The 22,706-nt window shown below is 39.5% G+C and overlaps 2 protein-coding genes and 2 non-coding genes across 4 annotated transcripts in view; 1 reads left to right on the top strand and 3 right to left on the bottom strand.

Moving 5' to 3' along the window:
- Window positions 1-4,485: 4,485 nt before the first annotated feature.
- LOC126372173 (keratin, type I cytoskeletal 9-like) lies at window positions 4,486-6,290 on the bottom strand. The gene is made up of 2 exons (XM_050017824.1): window positions 6,187-6,290; window positions 4,486-5,955 (listed from the first exon to the last, which is right to left on the bottom strand). Exons 1-2 carry the CDS (start codon window positions 6,257-6,259, stop codon window positions 4,625-4,627), a joined length of 1,404 nt encoding a protein of 467 aa, XP_049873781.1. The 5' UTR covers window positions 6,260-6,290; the 3' UTR covers window positions 4,486-4,624.
- A 4,061-nt stretch (window positions 6,291-10,351) lies between these two features.
- Window positions 10,352-22,706, top strand: part of LOC126375266 (retinal-specific phospholipid-transporting ATPase ABCA4-like) — a 28,696-nt gene continuing 16,341 nt past the window's right edge. Inside the window, exons 1-9 of the mRNA XM_050022199.1 lie at window positions 10,352-10,440; window positions 11,507-11,739; window positions 13,063-13,169; window positions 13,651-13,836; window positions 16,648-16,803; window positions 17,225-17,346; window positions 17,938-18,032; window positions 21,238-21,417; window positions 22,285-22,448. Coding sequence (XP_049878156.1) covers window positions 10,352-10,440; window positions 11,507-11,739; window positions 13,063-13,169; window positions 13,651-13,836; window positions 16,648-16,803; window positions 17,225-17,346; window positions 17,938-18,032; window positions 21,238-21,417; window positions 22,285-22,448 — 1,332 coding nt within the window. The remainder of the gene's footprint in view (window positions 10,441-11,506; window positions 11,740-13,062; window positions 13,170-13,650; window positions 13,837-16,647; window positions 16,804-17,224; window positions 17,347-17,937; window positions 18,033-21,237; window positions 21,418-22,284; window positions 22,449-22,706) is intronic.
- Window positions 18,708-18,780, bottom strand: Trnaf-gaa (transfer RNA phenylalanine (anticodon GAA)). Its single transcript has one exon. It is a non-coding gene; the product is annotated as a tRNA-Phe (tRNA).
- Window positions 20,186-20,258, bottom strand: Trnaf-gaa (transfer RNA phenylalanine (anticodon GAA)). Its single transcript has one exon. It is a non-coding gene; the product is annotated as a tRNA-Phe (tRNA).

The following is a 22,706-nucleotide window of genomic DNA, read 5'->3' as shown; positions in this document are numbered from 1 at the left end:
CGAAATATATGCTGACCTTTACGGATGACTTCAGCAGGAAGAGTTGGGTGTATCTACTACAGGAGAAAAGTCAGGTAATTTCCTATTTTATTGAATTTAAAAACCTTGTGGAAAAGCAAATTGGTGTCAACATTAAGTGTCTACGAACAGATGGAGGTGGAGAATATTGTAATGAGCGTTTTCGCTCCTACCTCAAATCTCAGGGCATTGTGCATCAAGTCACTGTGCCTTACTGCCCACAGCAAAATGGTGTATCAGAAAGGCTTAACAGGACTTTGTTAGAGAAGGCAAGATGCATGCTGCAGGAATCTGGTCTCAGCCGGGAATATTGGGGAGAGGCTGTTATGGCCGCTTTATATATTAAAAATAGAAGCCCTACGGTTGCCCTTGGCGGACTGATGCCTGAACAAGTGTGGACCGGTACCGATGTTAACCTAGGTCACCTTAGAATTTTCGGCTGCATTGCTTACTCATTGATCCCAGAGCAAAAACGTTCTAAATTAGATGCTAAATCTAAACCATATATTTTTGTTGGCTATAGTGATACCACTAAAGGTTACCGATTGATCGATCCAAAAAATCCCAAGCGGATTATACACTCCAGGCATGTAGAATTTTTGGAAGGAAGATTTTTAAAGGACATGGGCAATGTTCCCTGTAATTGTAAAAATAAAAATAATTTTACTGAACATCAAGTTGTAATTTCTAGTCAATTTAATAATTTAAATAATAGTATAGTCACAAATGAAATTAATAATTTACAAAATGAATCTAACTGTGATATTTTAAATTGTACTGAATCTAACTGTGATATTAGTTCTAGTAATAAAAATGAATTCAATCAAAGTGATCATGATATTAATACAACCATCCATTCAGGTGCGGACTCGGAGTACTGTACTGGTGATGATGATGCGGGAACTGCTGCTGCTAGTCCAAATCTTGAGGATTTGAACTGTGGCTCTTCAGAACCTGATCCGTCGTCGCTTCGAGGGGAAGTGGATTCTAGTTCCGGCCTACAGGTACCTGGTTCGGTAGCTGATTTGTCACGTCCTGTACGTAGTACTCGCGGCAAGCCTCCACTCAGGTATGGGGATTATGATCTGTCTTTGCTGGTTCATAATGAGGTCGAACCTCTGTCTTATAAGGACGCTATGCTGTCGCTAGATAGGGAGGATTGGCGACTTGCTATGGAGAAGGAGTATAATGCTCTTATGAAGAATGGTGTTTGGAGTCTTGTTGATCGCCCACATGATAAAAACATCATAAAATGTAAGTGGGTCTACAAGCTAAAGAAAGACGACTCGGGTAAGGATAGATTTAGAGCTCGTTTAGTAGCGCGAGGTTTTTCACAACAGCAAGGCGTGGACTATAGTGACACCTTTTCGCCTGTCGTTAGGCATACTACACTTAGAACCTTATTTGCCTTAGCTAATGAATTTAATTGGGAAATTAGTCATTTTGATGTAGAAACCGCGTTTTTAAATAGTGACTTAAACGAGCATATCTTCATGGAACAACCAGAAGGCTTTGACACAGATAAAAATAAAGTGTGTTTTTTGTTAAAAAGCATTTATGGTTTAAAACAGGCCAGTCGAATGTGGAATCAAAAGGTACATCAGCTGTTATGTAATAATAATTTTAAACAGAGCAAATGTGAACCTTGTGTCTATATATGTAGGTCTGATAAAAGGATGACTATAATAGCATTATATGTAGACGATTTTTATGTTTTTGGAAATTGCTCTAAAGATAAATTATTAAAATTATTACAACAGGAATTTATTGTTAAGGATTTGGGTGCTCTGAAAACATGTTTAGGTATGAATGTATGTCGTGACAGATGCGAAAATGTTTTAACATTAGATCAAAAGTCTTATATTGAGAAGCTTTTGTTACGTTTTGGCATGGAAAAGTGTAAGCCTGTGTCAACTCCTATGATACTAAATTGTAAGTTAGATAAGCCTAATGGTAATTGTCTAAATGAAAACATGTATCCATATCGAGAGTTGATAGGATCACTTATGTATTTAGCTGTATGTACACGCCCTGACATAGCTTTTGTATGTAGCCAGCTAAGTCAATTTTGTTGCGGCTTTAATATGTCACATTGGCTTGCTGCCAAACGTGTATTACGGTACCTAGCAGGGACCTTAAGTTATGGCTTATGTTTTTATAAGACCCATCACTTAGATATTACTGCTTTTACTGATGCCGATTGGGCTAACGATATTGTAAACAGAAAGTCGTACACAGGGTTTATTGTAAAGCTAGGTAATTGTACAATTAATTGGGAGGCTCGTAAACAAAAATGTGTTGCATTATCGAGCACTGAAGCTGAATATTTAGCGATAACTGATGTATGTAAGGATTTATGTTTTATACAAAATTTCCTAAATGAGGTCATATGTAGAGTTCCCAAAATAGTTTTGTATAATGATAACCAAAGTGCGCAAAAATTGTTAGAGTCAAAAGAATATTGTCACAAGCGCACGAAACATATAGATTTAAGGTACCATTATATAAAGGATTTAATCCAAACTGGCTTTGCTACTATTAAGTATATGTCAACTCAAGAAATGATAGCAGATGTATTAACTAAACCGTTGAGTTCCATGAAGCATAAACATTTTATCAATGACATGAATGTTATAAATGTAGAGTCTTTGCATAATTAATTATCTATAATGTAATTAGCATGTTTTATTATTGCATTATTTGAATTTTATGAATGATATTTTGTCAACATGTTGTCTCTACATGTCCTTATTCGAATCTGTATATGATTGGTGTTGCTTTTATATAATGTAATGAATAAGGGGAAGTGATAAATAATATTCATTAATTATATAACTATGAATGTCAGACTAGGCTGCATGATAGTGATGTCATTGCATACATTATAGTTTAAAACAATAACTAAAATTTATCTATGCACGCTGATCTTTTGTCGTTGCCTCTTTTCCTTCCTTCCGTGGCCGCCATGTAGAACATAAGTTTACCGTATACACTAATATTTTAAATCGTATTTTTATCTAAACAAACATGTGGAAATTGTGACTTCTGATTTCGGATTATGATAATACAAGAAGAGAAGATGACGTGAATTGTTTTATTTCCATCTTCTGCACGCTCGCCCGTTCCCAAGATTCCACTGTGCACATTACACACATCATCTGCTTGAACAGAAAAGAGATTTAAAATTTGGCCAGTTCACACTTCAGTAGGGATTTATAACAACCATTTTTATGTCTATTTTTTACATATTTTAAAATGAAGTAGATATTGAATTTCGTCCTCGTTAGCTACGAAATTGTAGCTTTCGTTTTGATGTTGATTTTCTAAAGCCACAAAAAGCTTTTTGTCCGGCAGGCGGTTTTTGCAAATATAATCACGCCCGTTTTCCTAACGGGGTAGGCAGAGCCGTAAGTTATCAATAAGACCACTCGTAGTCACTATTGATGTTCGTTACAAAGTAGATAATTATGATGAACCGTACGATGATACGGACCCCGACGCCGACGCCGCCGACGTGGTTGACGATTTCCCTCATTCTGCGCGCGAATTTAAATATCATCCTAACTATGTCGAAAGAAAAATATATTTTTTTCTTTTTTCTCTTTAACGGTGTGACATACAAGCCCAAACCCTATATTCCACAGATGTTCTAATTAGGCTCGCCTTTCGGCGTTCTGGAACGTGTGAACTAAGTTCCCCATGTCCTGAACTGTTCTGGTACTCCGCTGCTCTGGAACCCACTGCAATGACGCAAGGAAACTAAAAATAATAATTAAATAGACGCCTATTATTTTAAAGTTATTATTAAGTACAGTTATTTGGTAATCATAAAGGAAGATCGGCATTATCTACTTGCTTGAAAATGTCAAATGAGTTTGCTTTAGGTCACCCACTTTTTCATTTTACAATTTGTATCTGTCAAGTCTATCATAATATTTACATAAAACATAAGTTTTAATTATGGGTTCGTCGGCCCTGCCGTGAGTAATTTATAAGGTCTAAAATCTAAATATGACACGGAGTTTACGGTTTTCTATGGAAACTTGTTTATTTATTCACCAAATCACTTTATAATAAAAATAACAAATTTGTGGCATTTTTATTAATTGCTTTGTTTTAGCACAGATTAAGGACAATTTATTGCGTTTTTTTAAACAAGAATATTATATTCTAAATTGTTTGACATATAAATCATAATACAGCTATCTATACTACTTATTTAAGTAAGTACTTTTTGCCTCGCTCAATATCGGTACAAAGAGTAAGTACAAAGTAAAGGACACGTTCCCTATAAAGTACCCAAGTATTTTTATAGGAGCTGAGTTTCAGAGAGAAAACTGTTTTGTTAGGGTACATAGGTATATCTTGATTTATATCTATATCCTAATATGACATCTAATATGGATTATGACATTATGAGCTTGTATTATTGTTATCAAAAAATTAAAGAAAATAAAAGTGTTTACAAAAACGCAAGAGTTTATTTTCAGCATAACCGATATATTTACAATGAAAACAAAAACAATATTTTACAAACAGTTACAACAAGGATACATTAAAACGTGTCGAAAAGTTTAAAGATACATCTTAATTGAATCAGGTACATTTATCCGCCGATGGAAAGAGCTATGGCGGACCCGCTGTGACTCCTGGCATTGCTAAGGGCATAGCTGCTCTTTCCACAAGTGCTACAACCAGCTTGATTGGCTGTTTGAAGGCCGTCTGATGCCAGTTTCAAGGCTCCTCCGAGAGCTGAATGGGCAGATTCCTGACCTTCAGATTGAGCAGAAGCTCCTGTACCAACTCCGAAGCCAGCTCCGCTCTCAGAACCGGCACCAAAACTGCCAGATCCTGAACCACCTCCATATTTTCCAGATTCAAAATGTCCCGCTCCAGATGACTGAATTTGTTGCTGCTCATCACGTCCAAAAGAACCAACATTATTGTACCCTTGTCCGTTCGAATGTTGAGAGCCACTTTGTTGGTATCCTTGAGAACCACTTCCTGATCCACTCTGTGCTCCACTTTGTGCCACAGCACCATATCCCGAGTCTGAAGACGAGCCAGCACTGAATTTTCCATTATGGTACCCTTGTCCGCTCGAATATTGAGAACCACTTTGTCCATGTTGGTGTCCTTGAGATCCGCTTCCCGATACACTATGCGCTCCGCTTTGTGCTGCAGAACCATAGCCTGAGTCAAAGAGTGAGCCAGCACTGTGTTTACCGAACTGCTCCACTTGTTGCCCCTGGTCACCTCTTCCTCCGTAACCAGCCCCGGAACCTGATCCAGAAGAACTGTATTTTCCGAATTGTTCCTGACCTTGATCGCCTCGTCCTGTGTTACCAACTCCGGAGCTAGCGCTGCTTTGAGCTTGGATTTGAGAAGCAGAGTTAAATCCTTGGGTCTGTTGTTGGTTGCCTTCAAATCCACCCTGAGATCCTCCATAACCGGCAGATCCTCCAGATTGAGCCTGCTGTTGGTTGCCTTGGAAACCACCATTACTAGAACCTCCATATTGTGAGTGCTTCTCACCGCCACTATGATAAGCGAAGTGGGATTCTTTATAGTTGCTGTTGTAATCTCCTTGGTTGGATTTGCTTCCATAGCCGCCAGAAGTACCTTGGCTTAAACTGCCTTGGGTCAGGCCAGCTTGGTTCTGTGTGAGGTCACCCGAGTCACTTCCAGCCCCTGAAGCTGCTACGGAGAATGCTTGCCCGCTCGCTTGAGAATCACCTCTGGCTTCTGCGGCTGCACCGCTGAATACTCCTTCCTGGCTGCCATCAGCGTTTCTGGCGTATCCAGTCCAGTGCCTAGCGTGGAAGATCCTTGGTGGTGGCGGCGGTGGGGGGAATGCTGGTGGTGGGGGCGGCGGCGGCGGTCCATAGCTGTGTCCACATACTTCGCATGGTGACCGTTCTACTCTCTCGTGTGCGTCTGAAAAGAATGTAATATATTTAGTCGGCTAAGGGTACCTAGCATATTGGTTAAACTTCGAAACTGGACGGTAAATCAAAATCAAAAGACACAAAGTTGGGACTTGATATAAGTCAAAGATAGGTTGGTTTGGTGATGTGCCTTTTCAATAGATCTCACTACAGTATGTAAGGGTATACACCTATTCTGGACAAACGATGTCAAAGTAAAACGTCAAATCGCGAAACTCACCTTTACTCCTAAGCACTGCACATTGAGCAGTGAAAACAGATAATGCCAGGATTGCTAGTACCAATTTCGCCATCTTGTTGGAGCATTCGAAGTGATCTGCGACAGATGACACCTACCTCCTGAATATATAGGTAAGAACTACACGTGATAACATATATTCCGAGAATGTACATATACTCTTCAGCTAATTTGTATACAAATATAGCACTATCGAGGGAAATTCGCGATCTATTTGCAATGTATTAAAAAATCAGCAAACGGATTCTACAAAGTGGCAAGGTTACTGACATCATAGATGCAATTTTGAGAAACTCGCCGAAAATAGTTTTGTACCTCACTCAGTTGGTAAAAAGGAGGGAAAATTCCCCAGGGAAAACTTGCTACAATGCCACAGAATTATCATTGAGACTTTTCTGAGAGCTTAAAATTTAATATCTTTACGTGCGTAAAAATGAGGTGATAACCTACCCAGTAACCGTAACATGGACACCGCGACGGGATAAAACTAAAGCTATTGATGCGAGCAGCATACTCGTACTACGCGGGCTGAACTTACACGGCAGCTAGTGGCACAGCAATCAGACGCTTATCAGGCAGATAAGATTTTGGATAGTTTATCAGCAAATGCATCGGGCCGAAGTGTTATGTGTTATGTCTAATAATAATGCAGATCTTTTTGGTTCTTTTTCTTATCGTGTGGGTTGTGAGGTAGAATACCAACCTCGTCAACCCTGGTTCCTGGTTCAGGGTTATAATTGAGCCGCCAAAGGCCCCTGATATGGGTCATGTAACGATTACTTACTTACATCAGTAAATAGTAACCGGGACCAACGGCTTAACGTGCCTTCCGAAGCTCGGATCATCTTACTTTCGGACAATCAGGTGATCAGCCTGTAATGTCCTAACCAAATTAGGGATCGCAAAGTGATTTTTGTGATATGTCCCCACCGGGATTCAAACCCGGGGCCTCCGGATCGTGAGTCCAACTTTTTGGTGATAAAGACCTTAGGCCATGATACAAACTATATAAGTAAGTATATCGGCGATGGATTGGTTAACTATCACCTTACATAGAATTGGATCCCAATCCAGTTCAAAACAATTATTCTGTTTAGTGTTATGTTTTGTCTATGTATAGTGCTATAATTCCAACCTGTTTTGTGCACCTAATAAGTAAATAAAGTCGTCATCATCATCTCCCTAGCGTTATCCCGTTCAAAATTCAAATTCATTTATTGCAAAAAATGTGGTACATATATGGCAGTAAAAGTAGTAAAAAAGTTAGTGGTAGTAGTTTTTCACAGAGTCCGTTTACTTAACGTAAAGTTTTTACAGATCCGGTTTTTAACAGAACCGACTACTTGTCTGACCTTCCAACCCGAAGGGAAAACTATCCCAATACAGGTTAGGTCACATACCTCCGAAAGGAATTTGTCGGGTTTCCTCATGATGTTTTCCTTAACCGCCGAACACGTTTAAAAATGAAAAAAAAAAACTATAATATTTATTCTTTAAAATTGGCTTACATAGTTAGCGATTTTTGAACGTCAAAAATTAAATTACATTATTATGTAACTAGCTTTAAAACTACTATCACATCGGAAGCTGTATCTCTGAAGGAAAGAAGTGGCCAGAAAACCTCCTAGCAAAGGGCCCTACTCCTACTGTTTCATGTTTACCTTTCTTGTACGTGATAATAATTTATGATCCAAACATGAATTCGAAAACAGGGTCGAAAATCATTGGTTTAGTACCATTATGAAATGGCAAATTGGTAGGTTGATGAATTGTACCTGTGACAGATTGTCAACCTATATCTTTCAACATCAACCTAATACAAAACTATTATAATACGTATGTTATGTAGATTTTTTTACTAAGTACACAGGGTATTAGTGACATCGTAACGTATATTGAGGGGGATAATTCATACCATGATTCTGCTTTAATATCAAGTGGAATTTTCCGTCACAAAATTAATGTTTTTTTTTTCAATTCTATATTTTTGTGATGGAAAATTCCACTTGAATTAGCTCAGAATAATGAGCTGAAATATCCGCCTCAGTATTTGTTACGGTGTCAGTTACACCTTGTACAAGTACATACAAGTAGTCTTACAAGTAGATAGGGTGTTAGTGATATCGTAACAAATATTGAGGGGGATAATTCAGACTATGATTCTGAGCTGACATCAAATGGATTTTCCTGCCGGAAAATTCATGAAAATTTTAGTGTCTTTGTTTGTGTCTTTTTTAAATTATTTTCCGTTCTATACTTTTGCGACGGAAAACTCCACTTGATATAAACTCAGAATCATGGTCTGAATCATCCCTCAAAATTTTCGTTACGATGTCACTAACACCCGGTTTGAATGAAACCCTCAAGTATGCTATGGTCTGTCACTTAGCTTCACTCAATTTCCTGAAATGGTATCTAATCATATAATAACTTCCGTACGAACGTAGTCGTGTTTAGGGAATAGGGATAAGAAAACCATAGAGATAATTATAGTAAAGAAACATTTTATTTAACAACTTAGTAACACCTCTGCCCCGTTGGGGGCTTAAATTGCTATACACACACTGATTACGAAACATTTCCAAACAAATCTTAATACTACAGATTAGAAGCATTGCACATGAGTATAATTTAAACTCGAAACATTTTATCACAGTGATGATCTTCACTTCCCGCGGGCTAGGGAGCTGGACTGTGCACCGCCGCCTCCTCCGATGCTGACACTCTTGGCCACGCTGATCGACAACCCACTCGACACCCCTGTTGTTGCGATATGGCCCTCCGTAGCCGCCGCCGCCGTACCCAGGCCGCCCATAACCTTGGCCGCCATATGCTTGGCCGCCATATCCTTGGCCGCCAAACCCTTGGCCTCCGTATCCGAAGCCAGGCCTGTTGTACCCAGGACCGTAGCCGCCACCACCGAACGCTCCCGCTTGCGCGTTTGCTTGGCTGAAGCCGCCACCGAATTGAGGTGCTGAAACAAAAAATAACTTAATTTCACTGCGTTCTTTTATTTAAATGGTAAATCGAACACGTATTTACGTGGACTATTTCGTACTTATTTTTAAACAAGGCTCGGATGATTAGGAAAGGTTCCGGCCAAGTAGTTTAATATCATCTGCGGAAAATCTACATAAAGTCAGGTCAAAAAAAAACGATTAGGGAAGATGTAGTACTAGTACTTGATTGAAAAAAAAAATCTTGTAAATTGACGAAATCAAAATGCTAAACCGAAGTTTGAAGAGCACTTTTTCAACTTGCCTGTCTGTCTGTCTTATCGTCAAAGTGTGTTAAAATAAGTTGAGTTATAGTTCGATCCGGGGGTCCTGGGTTCGATTACCGGTGGGGACATATCACAATAATTACTTTGTGGTCCCTAGTTTGGTTAGGATATTACAGGCCCGGATTGTCCGAAAGTAAGGTGATCCGTTGGTCCCGGTTACTACATACTGATGTAAGTAAGTAGTCGTTATATGAGCCATGTCAGGGGCCTATGACTGCTTAATAGTAACCCTGACACCAGAGTAGATGAGGTTGGTACTCCACCTCACAACCCACACGATAGAAGAAGAAGAATAGTTCACTATACCAGCACTAACAGCCGCCAACAGCAGAAGCGCACAACAAAACACGGGTATACGAGCCATATCGTCCTCTACTTCCAACTACAATGATCCATTATCAGAAAATACCTCAATTTATACGACAACCCATAAACACTTCGAGCCTAAGTGAGAATTTGTTCGTATCGTCCTTCCGTACCCACCTATTTAACGATTAGATTACTTATATGAAAATCATCGTACAAGAAATGGCTTTAGAGTCGGTTTTCAATATCACATATTGATGTTATGTTGACTAGGACTTTACCTATTACGGGATATTCAAAGCAAATATTTGGACTCGTCAAACCATTTGTCATTGGATATTTTAACTGGAAATTGTCTGCTGTAATGCTGTGGTATCGTCCATTACTTGGGAAATACCTGAGCAAAAACCTTTATTGATTATTTGCTTTTTAATTAGATGGTTCATTGACATTTCGACACTTCGATGACGTAAACGTCAAATCATTGTCATATTATGATATTTTAATAAATAATAATATAATAAATAATAATAAAACTTATTATCACAAGTAAAAATAATGTTTAATGAAGAATCAAAGAAGCCGGTACGAAATAAGTTTCAGAAACAAGTTAACGTACTCGTATGGAAGTCATATTTACAAAGGCAGTATGTTTATTGTTGATTTATTATAAAATATCTACTTACCCTGTATATAGGTTGGTAGGTATAACTCCTATCTGTGCAAGTAGTCCACTTAAGCACCCAGTCTTCTGAAAAGCGACCTATTTTTGTGAATTTTGCTTCTTAAAAAAGATGTAAGTACGGTTCACTACCTATCACGTTGGGTCTAACAGAAAGCTCGGTGAAGTGTGGGTAGGTACAGTCATGAGCAATATAATGTACCCACTTTAAGACTCTGTCGCACTAACATATTTGACATTTAGTGAGATTTACAGTTCAATTTCTCAAAAAAGTTAATGTGACATAGTACCAAAGTGTATACAAATTTATGCTCGTGACCGTACTTGTTCATCTTGCGACGCACTACTCCAATTGGGATAGTCGTGGTCTTAAGTTATGTCAAGGAAGACGTAAATGCGGCGGTAAAGTAGCAAAGTGAATTATGTTTTCTATGCACCGAAATCCGTAGCAACGCGGCGCGGTCTTATACCTCCTGCTAAACATAAACAGCCTACATACGAATTATGTATAAGAAAGAAACATAGAAAGAAAGAAACATTTATTATTTAGGACACCACAGACACGGATTACATATATATACATTACAATGACATCACATCAGAGGTCAACGCACACACGAAATATTTTCTATATAGGAACATGGAAAACGAACACAGAAACTTATACCTAAATTAAAATGTGACGTCATGTCGCTGAACTCTATCAACCCGAGGGTGTATGAAGCATACTCCACTACGCTGCTGCAGTGCGGGTTGGTGGAGGTTTGGGATAGTAGCCCGGGATCAACTGCTTAACGTGCCTTGCGAAGTACGGACTCCTCACTTTTTCGGACAATCAGATTATTCAAACTTGCAATGTCCTTACCAAACAAAGGTCAGTCTTACAAGGTGATTTCGACAGTATCCCCATCGGGAAGCGAACCTGGATCTCCAGATTGTGAGCCCAACGCTCTAACCACTAGACAATGGAGGCTGTCCGTTTGCAGTACCGTCTGTTTATCGGAGGCTTTTATAGTTCTCCAACTCCCCAGACGGCGATGGAAACTGCTGCTAGTAGAGACGGCGCTGGCGGCGGTTTTATTCCTGGTCGCGGTGTTCATCGCCAAGCCGGTGTTCCTCACCCCCCTGGAGGCTGAGCCCGTCCCCCCGCTGCCCTTCGCAGACATCATCAGCAAGCTGCACAAAGACACCATCATCGGATACGCGCCCAACACCGAACCTTATAAGGCGATCATGGAGAGAACCGCTGAGCTTATTAACATTGGTGAGGTTTCTTTAGCTGACCAGGGGGGTTAAAAAGGCTACGTTGAAGCAATGAGGATAAAAACTAGAAGCTCAAATGTAGGCGGTAGCACTGTTGAGTGTTCCTAAATTTTGACAGTTCTGCATTCTAAAATCCGAGATAAATTGCTACAAAATATGGAGCTAAGTGGAGTGTTTTCCATCCGAAGGATGAGTTACGCAAAAGAAAAGCCATAAGTTGGAAAGAGGCAGTTATGATTGAAAATCAGTTTATTGTATACAGAACATTTATAAAACAATTACACTAACACAAGACAGACAAACCGATCTTCTTTCCGATCTTTAGAGAATAAATATAAGACTATGATTTTGCAATTAAACTCTGCGCAAATGCGTAAAAATATAACCAAAACAATTTGTTTGTTTACTCAAATACTATGGGCACAGATCATATAAAAAATTAAGAACACTCAACAGTAGCGCCACCTGATGGAAGAATAGGAAATTTTTAGCAATATTGCTATTTGACATTTGTTGACCTTGCGCACTTCATTTTATATGCGCAAATGTCAAATTGCAATATTGCTTATTAGAAGAATTTGTTTTGCTGTGACCTTTTTAAACCCCCAGATCAACCTCTGCGATCTAATGGTTAGAACGTTCGACTCGTGATCTGGAGGTCCGGGCACGATGAAGACTGAATCACTTTAGATGTTGTTCGAAAAGTAAGATGATTCCGTTCTTGGGATAATTTCCCCTTTGGATTGTATACGACCTGCATTCGCCCGATCATGACCCATGCAGGAGTTTTCGCTCAGGCGAGTCCTTCTGAAATCCATTGCGTACAGGCTCCGTGCGCCCTGAGGCCTGTTATTTTGTACAGGGTGAGAGCCCTCAGTGCTCCCCATTCATCCACCCAAATAATTAATGCTATTTGCGGTAAACCCATCTTCTTCTTATCGTGTCGATGGCAAACTAAATTGTATCGGCCCAAAACTTGGCAACAAGTATGGCGTTATCTGCAGCGCTCATCAGATCCTCCTGCGTACAGGTGTTCGGGCACGCAGGACACGATGTAAGATGTTCCATCGTTTGGGGAACAGTGACGTACCCATAATAAGTCACATCAAAAAAAAATACCCCTTTGGATTGGAACTTGGAAGATCAGATTGGCTACCACCTGCTAAGATACTGACTTGATTACTTGGTAGCATTCGTGACTCTACTTCTAGTTACCTAATCATATGGTACCTTTTGGGGAGAATGCTACACCGACAAGAGCGTGGCTCTTAAATTAGTGATGATGGCACCTTAAGAGTTACTATTTTATTTTTATTACTTACAGAAATAATTTCCGCTCCAACCGAGAGGGGTCTCAACTATCTGCTATACTCGCGATCCAAAGGGAACAAGATCGTTAATAAAGTCATCTGGGTCCTTTGGAAGCCCCAGGTAAAGTATTGCGATGTGTGTTAAATGTTACTGGCCGTGAGTAGTTTATGGTCGATTTATTTGAATTTCGTATTTTGAATTTTTTGAGAGGGAGTCGGTTGCTTTTGCTGGCAAATTGAAGCTAGCTACGCCCGAGGTTGGACACATACATTTTTCTCTATTCGGGCTATTAATTTGTCTTCTGAGGTTCGTCTGACCTCCAGAAGAAGTTAGTTCTCTTTTTCATACATTTAAGATCTTTTCTTCTTCATTAAAAAGCGATTGCAATTTAATACGTAAGTACCTGTCTGTTATAAAATCTGAGATCATCCCAATCATAGTAAAATTGTAGGTACACGTAAAATCCTTCCACACGAATTTACATTAAAAAAAACCGCAACTAAATCGGACCATTCATTGCAAATGGAATTCCATAGTCTCTGCTTACTCCGGTGGGAAATAGGCGTGAGTTTATGTATATGCTATTTTGTTTTTATTCCAGATGGGCAACGTGTATAGATTCACTGTAAGGAGCACGGACCTGGCGCGATTCTTTAAGGTGATGACGCGCAAGGGTGAGCTGGACCGCGCGCGCAACCCGCACCTGCACGCCGGGTTCCTCTCCATCCAGCTGGCCGTCTCCCAGGCCGTGCTCGAGTTCGCCAGCCCCACCATCCCCGAGTACGAGGTACATCTTTTTCCACGTGACTTTTTGGCTCGCGTTTGACCACAATCTGACCTGATGGTAAGTGTCGATGTGGTCTAGGGTGGATCACGCTTACCCAGCAAATGCCTACTCACTCTAGCCTTGAAGACTCCCGTGGGTTATAATATTGTAGATTCGCAAATGATATTAACTGTTTGGCCGGACAAATGGGGAGCGCTGAGGGCTCTCACCTGGTACAAAAGAGAGAACAGACCAGGTGCCTAGTCCAGAGGCACACTGTCAGCACATCTCGGACACTCAAGTAACATTGACCCTATTTCGTTAAACATCAAATTCTGACCCTCACATCTATCTATGTATATTTTAGAATCGTGCAAATTTGTAAAAAAACATCCTAACTTATTTACCCCACTGCAAAATAATAATAAAAGAAATAACAGAAACCTAACCCCACCACATGGTCATCAAGATATATAATCATATCCCTAACCATATTAGGAGTATAGACAAACCTACACTTACTTTAAAAAAATTAAAAAAAAAAATATTCAAAAATTAAAATTCAAAAATTTCACAGTAATTTAAAAAAGTACCTTTTAGGCAAATGTTATTATAACATTCAAGATTTTTTTGCAGATAAACTAAATACTTAAATGCTTCGATATCTCTTTTTTCTTAAGTTTTTTTTAAATCTTGTTATAAATTAAGTTTTACACGTGTGGTGCGGTATACACACTAAACAACTGTATAATATAGTTTTGTACTTATAATATTATTATAATAAGGCACCTAGTGTCGCCTCTTTTATATTGTCACATGTAACTTTTTACTATGTTCCACCTTAATTTATGTTTGTGACATGCAATAAATGAATATGAACATGAAAATGTAATAATACATTGCGGCCGTTGTTAAAACATGTAACGAATGACTAAGTCATAATATCTCCTTAGCATTATCTCGTTCCTCACAGGGTCCGCTTACCTAAAGATTTGACAGGTCCGGTTTTTTACATAAGCGACTGCCTGTCTGACCTTCTAACCCGCGAAGGGAAATCCAGCCCAATACAGGTTAGGTTACATAAAAAATGCACTTCTCGGGAATGTGGGTTTCCTCACGATGTTTTCCTTCACCGCTGAGCACGTGATAATCATTTATGATCCAAACATGGATTCGAAAACAAATCGACAATCATTGGTTTAGGCCTGTGCTGGATTCGAACCTGCGACCTCAAAGTGAGAGGCAAGCGTTTTACGAACTGGGCTACCACGGCTCAAGACGAATGACTAAGTAGATAGATATACATATAGATAGACATTTTTTATAAAAATGCAGATTTGGTGGTGAAATAAGGTTTGCGGGGTTAGCTCTAATATACATAGGACAGACTTAGCAGGTCATAAGTTAACAAATCAAAATATTTAAATATAAATAAAGAAATTTATGGGTGTTTCGAGCGAGCGATCACCAGATTCGAATGTCGAACGGGGGCTTTATAAAATTGTTCTAACGATTTTTCTACTGAGCTATTTTGGCTGTTAGTACTTATGTTTCATATTATAATAAAGGCATAAGTACTTAGGTATGTACTGTTATATATTAAGTAGGTACTCTGATAATACGAGAATACTTATATTGTAAATATAGAGTAGACCATACTAACTTGCCAAAACTTATATTTATGATTGCACATCTGACCCCGTGAACTTAGACAATCAATACTTACCGTTAAAATAATTTATGAAGATGCGAGTCATGTGCGAATGTATAATGATCCTATGTGACTTGCTTGTTGCTATCTTAATGATTGACGAGTCGCGACTCGACCCCGTTTTAGCTGGTTACATTTTTTATCCTGAATATTCTTTTTAGAGAAATAAATTTAAAAAAAAACCGCATTTAGGTGACTTCGAGTCGAGCCGAGATTACCTACTTACGTTAGGTAACAAAATACTTCGGTGCGTGTAAATGTTTATTGATGACTTTATAAATCAGTTCAGTATCTACCTACCTAGTTTATACGATTATAATACTGTAGATAGATAGACAAAATACTACTGTATTACTGTAGTATTGAAATATGAATAAAAAAGGAAATTGTTCCATAGAAATACTTATGTTTTGCCGTTTCGTAAGAAATATCTCATTTGACTAGGTTGAAAACAGTTCGATTAGGATGACAGCTGTCAGAAGTAGTCGGATTAATACATTTTCTTGGTAGGGGATTCTTTCTGCGTTCATTCAATCAGGGATATGAGACTCCCTGATTGAACGCCGGGAGTTCCGGAGTCACATAACTATCCACGCGTAAACCTCATACAAAGTATATCTCTTGTTATTTTTTTGATGCTATTGTATTGTTTTGTTGGTTGTCGCTGAGACTCCCTGATTAGCACGGGGAGTGCAAGTCTCATATCCCTGATTTAATTCGGTAAGAACCCGAACCCGGTACTTTGTGTTTTACTTAATTTTAATAATAACCGCGTAAACCTCATAATTTTTTATTGTATTGTGTTCTTGGTTGTCGCGTCAAATCAGGGATATGAGACTTCCTGATTTAACTCGGTAAGAACCCGGTATTATGTGTTTTAATGATAATGATAACCGTCTTCTTCCTCTATCGTGTAGATTGTGACTGTTGGATTACCAATCTCATCAAGCCTGGTGTCGGGGTTATTATTTATTGTTGTATGTATTTTAATGATGATTTTGACCTAGTGCATGTCAAACAAAGGATATCTCTTGTTATTTTTTTATTGTATTGTATTGTTTTGTTACTGTAGCGGCATATAATTACTTTTTTCTTTCTTAAAATCTTACACTTGTGTACAGTTGAGCCTGATGTCAATGCCGGTGTCCCCCTTGATGGAAGAGGACGAGGTTCGGAGGGCCATCTCGTTGATCCTCCTCTGCTTCACTCTGGCCCTCCTACTGCCGGTCGTGGAGACTGAGGCGCTCGTCGTCATGGAGACCTCCAGCCGCTTGAAGGTATAAAGCAGCTCTAAGTACTCGTGTACGCTTCTTAAGTCGAATATCTGTTTTTGAAGGAAGTAACTTTACTTTTTCGTAAACATTATATTCGGCAAGAGGGCAATCTAGTCAAATAAGATAACTTACTTAAGTACTTATATTTTACGAAGCGTTTTGCTTTTTACAGCCGTATTCAGAGAACGCGAGACTTACATCGTAAACCACTGTATTCGACTTTGTGAGTTTTCATTCATAATTGACATGTCGTGGTTTCTAGGATTTGTGCCCGGTTAACTGCAATAGGTTCGTCCCCTATTTACACTTGGGACTTGGGAACATAGCTGTCGAGAAGTGGTTGTACTATATACACTTCTGCTTATACCTTCGGGGATAACGGTATGCGTGATGCTATGTTGTTATGTCATTTTGCTTGTGGCAGCGAGCTCTTCGCATCCGCAGCGTGAACTTCAGCACGATGTACCTCGGTTGGCTTGTGTACGGCCTGCTGACGGCGCTACCCATCTGCTTGCTGGGCAGCATTGCGCTGATCCTCATCTTCAGGTTTGCACGCATGCACGCACGCGAACACACACACACACCCTTATATCAACTTCACAACTTTAGTTTGTTTGTTTGTTCTTGTGTTTATCTGTTTTAGCTAATTTTTTGTTTTCCAACTCGCGTATGACAGAGTACTGTGGGGGGGAAGGCAAGAGGAAAACCACTGTCCTATTTTTCCCTAAAAAAGTAACGTGGAGAATGTTACCGACAAGAGTATGGCTCTTAAATGAGTGATAACTTCATTAGTGTTTATTTAAATTTAGTCTCATTTTCATCCATCTTTGATCTTTAAATATTTTCCACACCTTATTGGTCGCCTGGATAATATCGCTTTAAGCGCTAAGACTGCTAATTGCCATGCAACTAGTTAAGTCTTCAAAATCAAATCAAATATACTTTATTGCACACAATATACAAAACAAAACACAAATGGATGATAGATACAGTACAATCTGGCGGCCTTAAGTCTTCTTTTGTAATTGTTTCCTTCTTGCTTACCCCGGTGGAAAATAGGCGTAAGTGTATGTATGTATGTAAAAGTAGGAGGTGTCTGCTGGAATGAGGGCCAATAAACTATTTTGTACTTTGTAGGTGGATCCACCTGGTATATGCGCTGCTGACGCTGCTCGCCTACTTCTGTGTCATGATGATGCTGGCTCTCATTATGGCCATGTTCCACAACAAGGGTTGGTTGGGAGCTTTGTTTATTTTATCATCTGGCGTGTATACTCTAGAGCCAAATATGGGAATGGAAAATTCCTCTTGATATTAACTCAGAATAATGAGCTGAATCATCCCCCTCAGTATATGTTACGATGTCACTTACACCCTGTACAAGTACATACAAGTAGCCGTACAAGTAGATAGGGTGTTAGTGACATCATTACAAATACTGGGGGGATAATTCAGACCATGATTCTGGATTGATATCAAGTAGATTTTCCTGTCGGAAAATTCATGAAAATTTTAGTGTTTTTTAAAATTATTTTCCGTTCAATACTTTTGCGACGGAATTCCACTTGATATCAACTCAGAATCATGGCCTGAATCATCCTTCAAAGTTTTCGTTACGATGTCACTAACTGAAATGAAATAGCATGTACCCACTTTAGAACCCTGTCTCACTATCATATTTGACATTTAATGAGACTTACTGTTTAAATTTTCAAAAAGTTAATGTGACATGGTTACAAAGTGTATACATATTAATACCCGTGACCGTATAAGTACAAAAAGAAAGGTCAAAAAAAAAATAATAGTAAGTATTTAGGTACATTACATTTTATTTATCATAAGACCTCCGTTCGAAGCGTAATATATTATAACAAACAGCAAAAATAATGAAAAGTAAAAAAAAATCCTGCCGAAACCCGGGATTGAACCGGGGACCTTTAGATCTTCAGTCTAACGCTCTCCCAACTGAGCTATTTCGGCTGTGAGCGATGAGGTGAAATTGTCAACTAGATTATTCAGGTAATCTTATCAGCTGGAAAGGAACTTCTGGTAATCTATTTTTGATACGGTTTTAAAATAAAGAATGTACTTATCGTGGCCAGATCTTAGAATTGATCATTTCATGATGTGTTTGACTTCATGAAATAGCCAACTTGAGTTGACCATGTCGTTGAAACGTCAACGTTTAATGATATTTTAATCAACGTAGGGGGTGTCCATGTAGGGAGCGCTGGTAATTTTAATAAAACCCCACACAAACAATTGAATGAACTGTATTACTTGGGATATTATATTAAATTACAAGATCCAAACATTGAGACGCGTTGGCTTGCTCGCGTTTAGAGATGTGACTGACCATAAATGGTAGACTATTAGGTATGTCCCATACAGTCCATGCTATGTGGTGTAATAAAAATGCGTATAGTCGATTAATTTCTTAGGTTCAAAATTATTTATCTAATCAATACTATCGATATGGAAAATTGTACAATTACATTGATTCGTCGATTATAATATCAATCAAGTTTTAAACAGCGCCACTACTGGTGGATATAAATGTAATTTTACGATATGTTTGCCAATGTTTGCCCACATCATGAAGTAATCATCCATTTAGTTGCTCATATCGTTAAATGTTTTGTGTTCATTGATCTGGCCAAACTAGAGCATGATGTGGCCAACGAGTGATATTCTATTTCATGAAATGATCGAGCACATTGTAAGATCTAGCCACGACGTAACTATTACCTACCAAAGTTATGTGGGCAGTTGAATTATTATTGCTTATGGTAGACAAAAATAAAATATTCAGTTGAATAGGAATACGCTTATCTACATAAATCGATAGACAAAACATAATGTTTCCAACTAAACATACGAATATAAGTAGCGGCGCATCACGTTGGATGTATGTACTCATGCCCGCATGCAAGTTTGTAAATGTTTATTTCCTTTTGGTGGTTGCCTGGAAGAAATTGCTTTAGAGCAATAAGGCCGCCCAAATTGTACTGTATTCATATGTTATGTCTGATTGTTTAAATGTATTTCTGTGCAATAAAGTAAATATACCAAATCAAATCAAATCAAATATACTTTATTGCACAGAAATACATTTAAACAATCAGACATAACACATGAATACAGTACAATTTGGGCAGCCTTATTGCTCTAGAGCAATTTCTTCCAGGCAACCACCAAAAGGAAATAAACATTTAAAAACTTGCATGCGGGTTGGTGCAACAAAAAATAAATACCTAAAAGTAAAACTAAAGTTAACATAATAAATACTCTATACTATACGCTTCATTACCTACGCTACACGCTACGCTTACGCTTCGCTTTTACGCGGTATTATGCTTCATTTTAGAGTAAAAAAAAACAGTTTTGCCGAAACCCGGGATTGAACCGGGGACCTTTAGATCTTCAGTCTAACGCTCTCCCAACTGAGCTATTTCGGCTGTGAGCGATGAGGTGAAATTGTTCACTTTATGCGAATAGATACTATTCTCATTATCTTTGCGTTATGCGTAGGTACCTATTTTAAATACATACTTAAGTATATACTTACAGTTTAAACAAAGCGATAATAATTATTATTGCATATTATACTCTTTCAATTTCTCTTTTGTTTTGTATTTCGACTGTTTGTGGAATACTATTTTTTTTTACTTGTTGTAGATTTGCCGCAGATGGCATTAACTACTTGGCCGGACAAATGGGGAGCGCTGAAGGCTCTCACCCGGAACAACGAAAACAACAGGCCTGAGGGTGCCCAGTTGGGCGCGACCCTCGGCTCAGGGCGTCGTCTGAGAGGAAGAATATTTGAAAGAATTAGTCGCCCCTAGTGGGTCGATAGCGATAAGCGCTGAATGAGGGAAATCGCCGACCACGTCGGCGGGGTCGGTATCGGGGTTCTGAAGTGTTTGGTGTCGTGAAATGATTGGCCGCCTCTATGGCTAGAGTAATCGGGTCGTCGGGATCGTATATTACGTCCTTCGGACGCCGATACTTTTCAGTATCGTCCCTAAGCGGGAGCAATACTAAAGTATTTTGTTATGTTACGTGTTCGTAATCTCGTTTTAAAAATCTAACATATCTTCTTTGAAATTCTTCCGAATATTGATGTTTACTTCAGGACCCCGATACCGACCCCGCCGGCGTTCTCGACCGATTCGCTAGGGTCGATTAATTATTTCAAATATTCTTTCTCTCAGACAACGCCCTGAGCCGAGGTTCGCGTCCAACTGGGTACCCTCAGAACTGTTGTCTTAAATTTTGTACCGGATGAGAGCCCAGCGGTCCCCATTTGTCCGGCCAAGTAGTTAATGCCGTCTGCGGCAAATCTACAATAAGTCATGTCAATTAAAAAGCTATGATACAGGGCCACAGTGACATTCATTATCTTTAACTAGGTCTTACCTTTGTGTCGTGTTTCAGCGAAGATCGCGTGCATATGGACGACCCTGCAGACGCTGCTGCAAACCTTCCTCGCGGAGCTGATGGTCCACCACAAGTATGATGAACAGCACTCGGGGATTACCTTCATCGTGCACATGTGTCTCCCGCCGTTGGGGCTGCTCAACGGGCTCGATGAGTTCGCTCTCTTGCAGACCGGACGTTAGTTTTATTCGTGCTTTCTTCTTCTATCGTGTGGGTTGTGAGAATGACCAATCTCATAAACCTTGGTGTCAGGGTTGTTATTGAGCAGTCAAAGGCCACTGACATGACTCGTGCTACGACTACATTATGGGGGCCGATGGATTGGGTACTATTAATAAGGCGTTTAGTCCGACAGCACACACAACACACACACACACACACAGACACACGACACACACGACAGACAACACACTGACAGACAACAGCGGACGACAGACGACAACAAACACAGACGACAGAGGGGCCTTTGACGGCTCAATAGTAACTCTGACACCACCTCACAACCCACACGATAGAAGAAGAAGTCCGACAGCTCAAATTCAAATTCAAAAATATCTTTATTCAGTGGGTAACATAAGTAGTTACACTTTGAATCGACATTTTTTACACAACGAACGTCTCATCCGCCTAAAACTACTGCAGTTACTTTAGTCCTGTGAAAGCCTAGTTCTAAAATAGAATCGTTCTTCGTTACTTCTTATTCCTACATACGTACATTTTATCATGCCCGTATCATTATTGCTGTGGGCAGGGCTATATATAATTATTTAGCAATAACATAAGCCTCGCACTTGGCATGACGCGAGGATGGTCGATGGACAAAGGTTGTCACAGAATATTGGCCACAAGAAGGGAAAGGTCAATGGGTAGACCAGCGGCCCGGTGGTCGGATGACATCGTTGCAACGGCGGGAAAGTTGTGGATGAGGTTAGCGCAGGACCAGAAAGGGTGGTGCAAAATGGAGGAGGCCTATACCTAGCCGTGGATGTTGCGGGCTGATTAATGATGATGAACATAATCCGAAGCCACTCCGATAACTTTCAGGTGAAACAACGGTCATGAGCTCGATCCTGTACACGATCCTGTCGTGGTTCATCCTCATCTTCGTGTACTCTCAGATCCTGATGCTGCTTCAGAGGACTATCGGCTCCCAACGTGCTATCGGCGGCCAGGTCTCGTGGAAGGCCATTGTTTTTAAGAAAGCTGTGGTAAGTATGCTAGTTTGCTCTGCCAAAAAATGCCAATCTACACCATGAGGTAGACGGGAAAGAATTCTATCCTAGGATTGGCTACACTATCAATAAATTTACAGGACATGACAATTTCGAACGCCGCCGGTTCGAACGAATTTATCTTAAGTACAGTTTTCACCAGTTCACCGACCACGTGATAGTGTGACGTGCCATCTATATGGCGATACGTCTCACCACCTATCACGTTGGTCTAACAGAAATCTCGGTGAGGTG

Source organism: Pectinophora gossypiella, chromosome 2, assembly GCF_024362695.1.
Source record: "Pectinophora gossypiella chromosome 2, ilPecGoss1.1, whole genome shotgun sequence".
In the NCBI taxonomy this organism is placed as follows: domain Eukaryota; kingdom Metazoa; phylum Arthropoda; class Insecta; order Lepidoptera; family Gelechiidae; genus Pectinophora; species Pectinophora gossypiella.
Note: the sequence above shows the minus strand (reverse complement) of the source record. Positions and strands in the feature narration are given on the sequence as shown.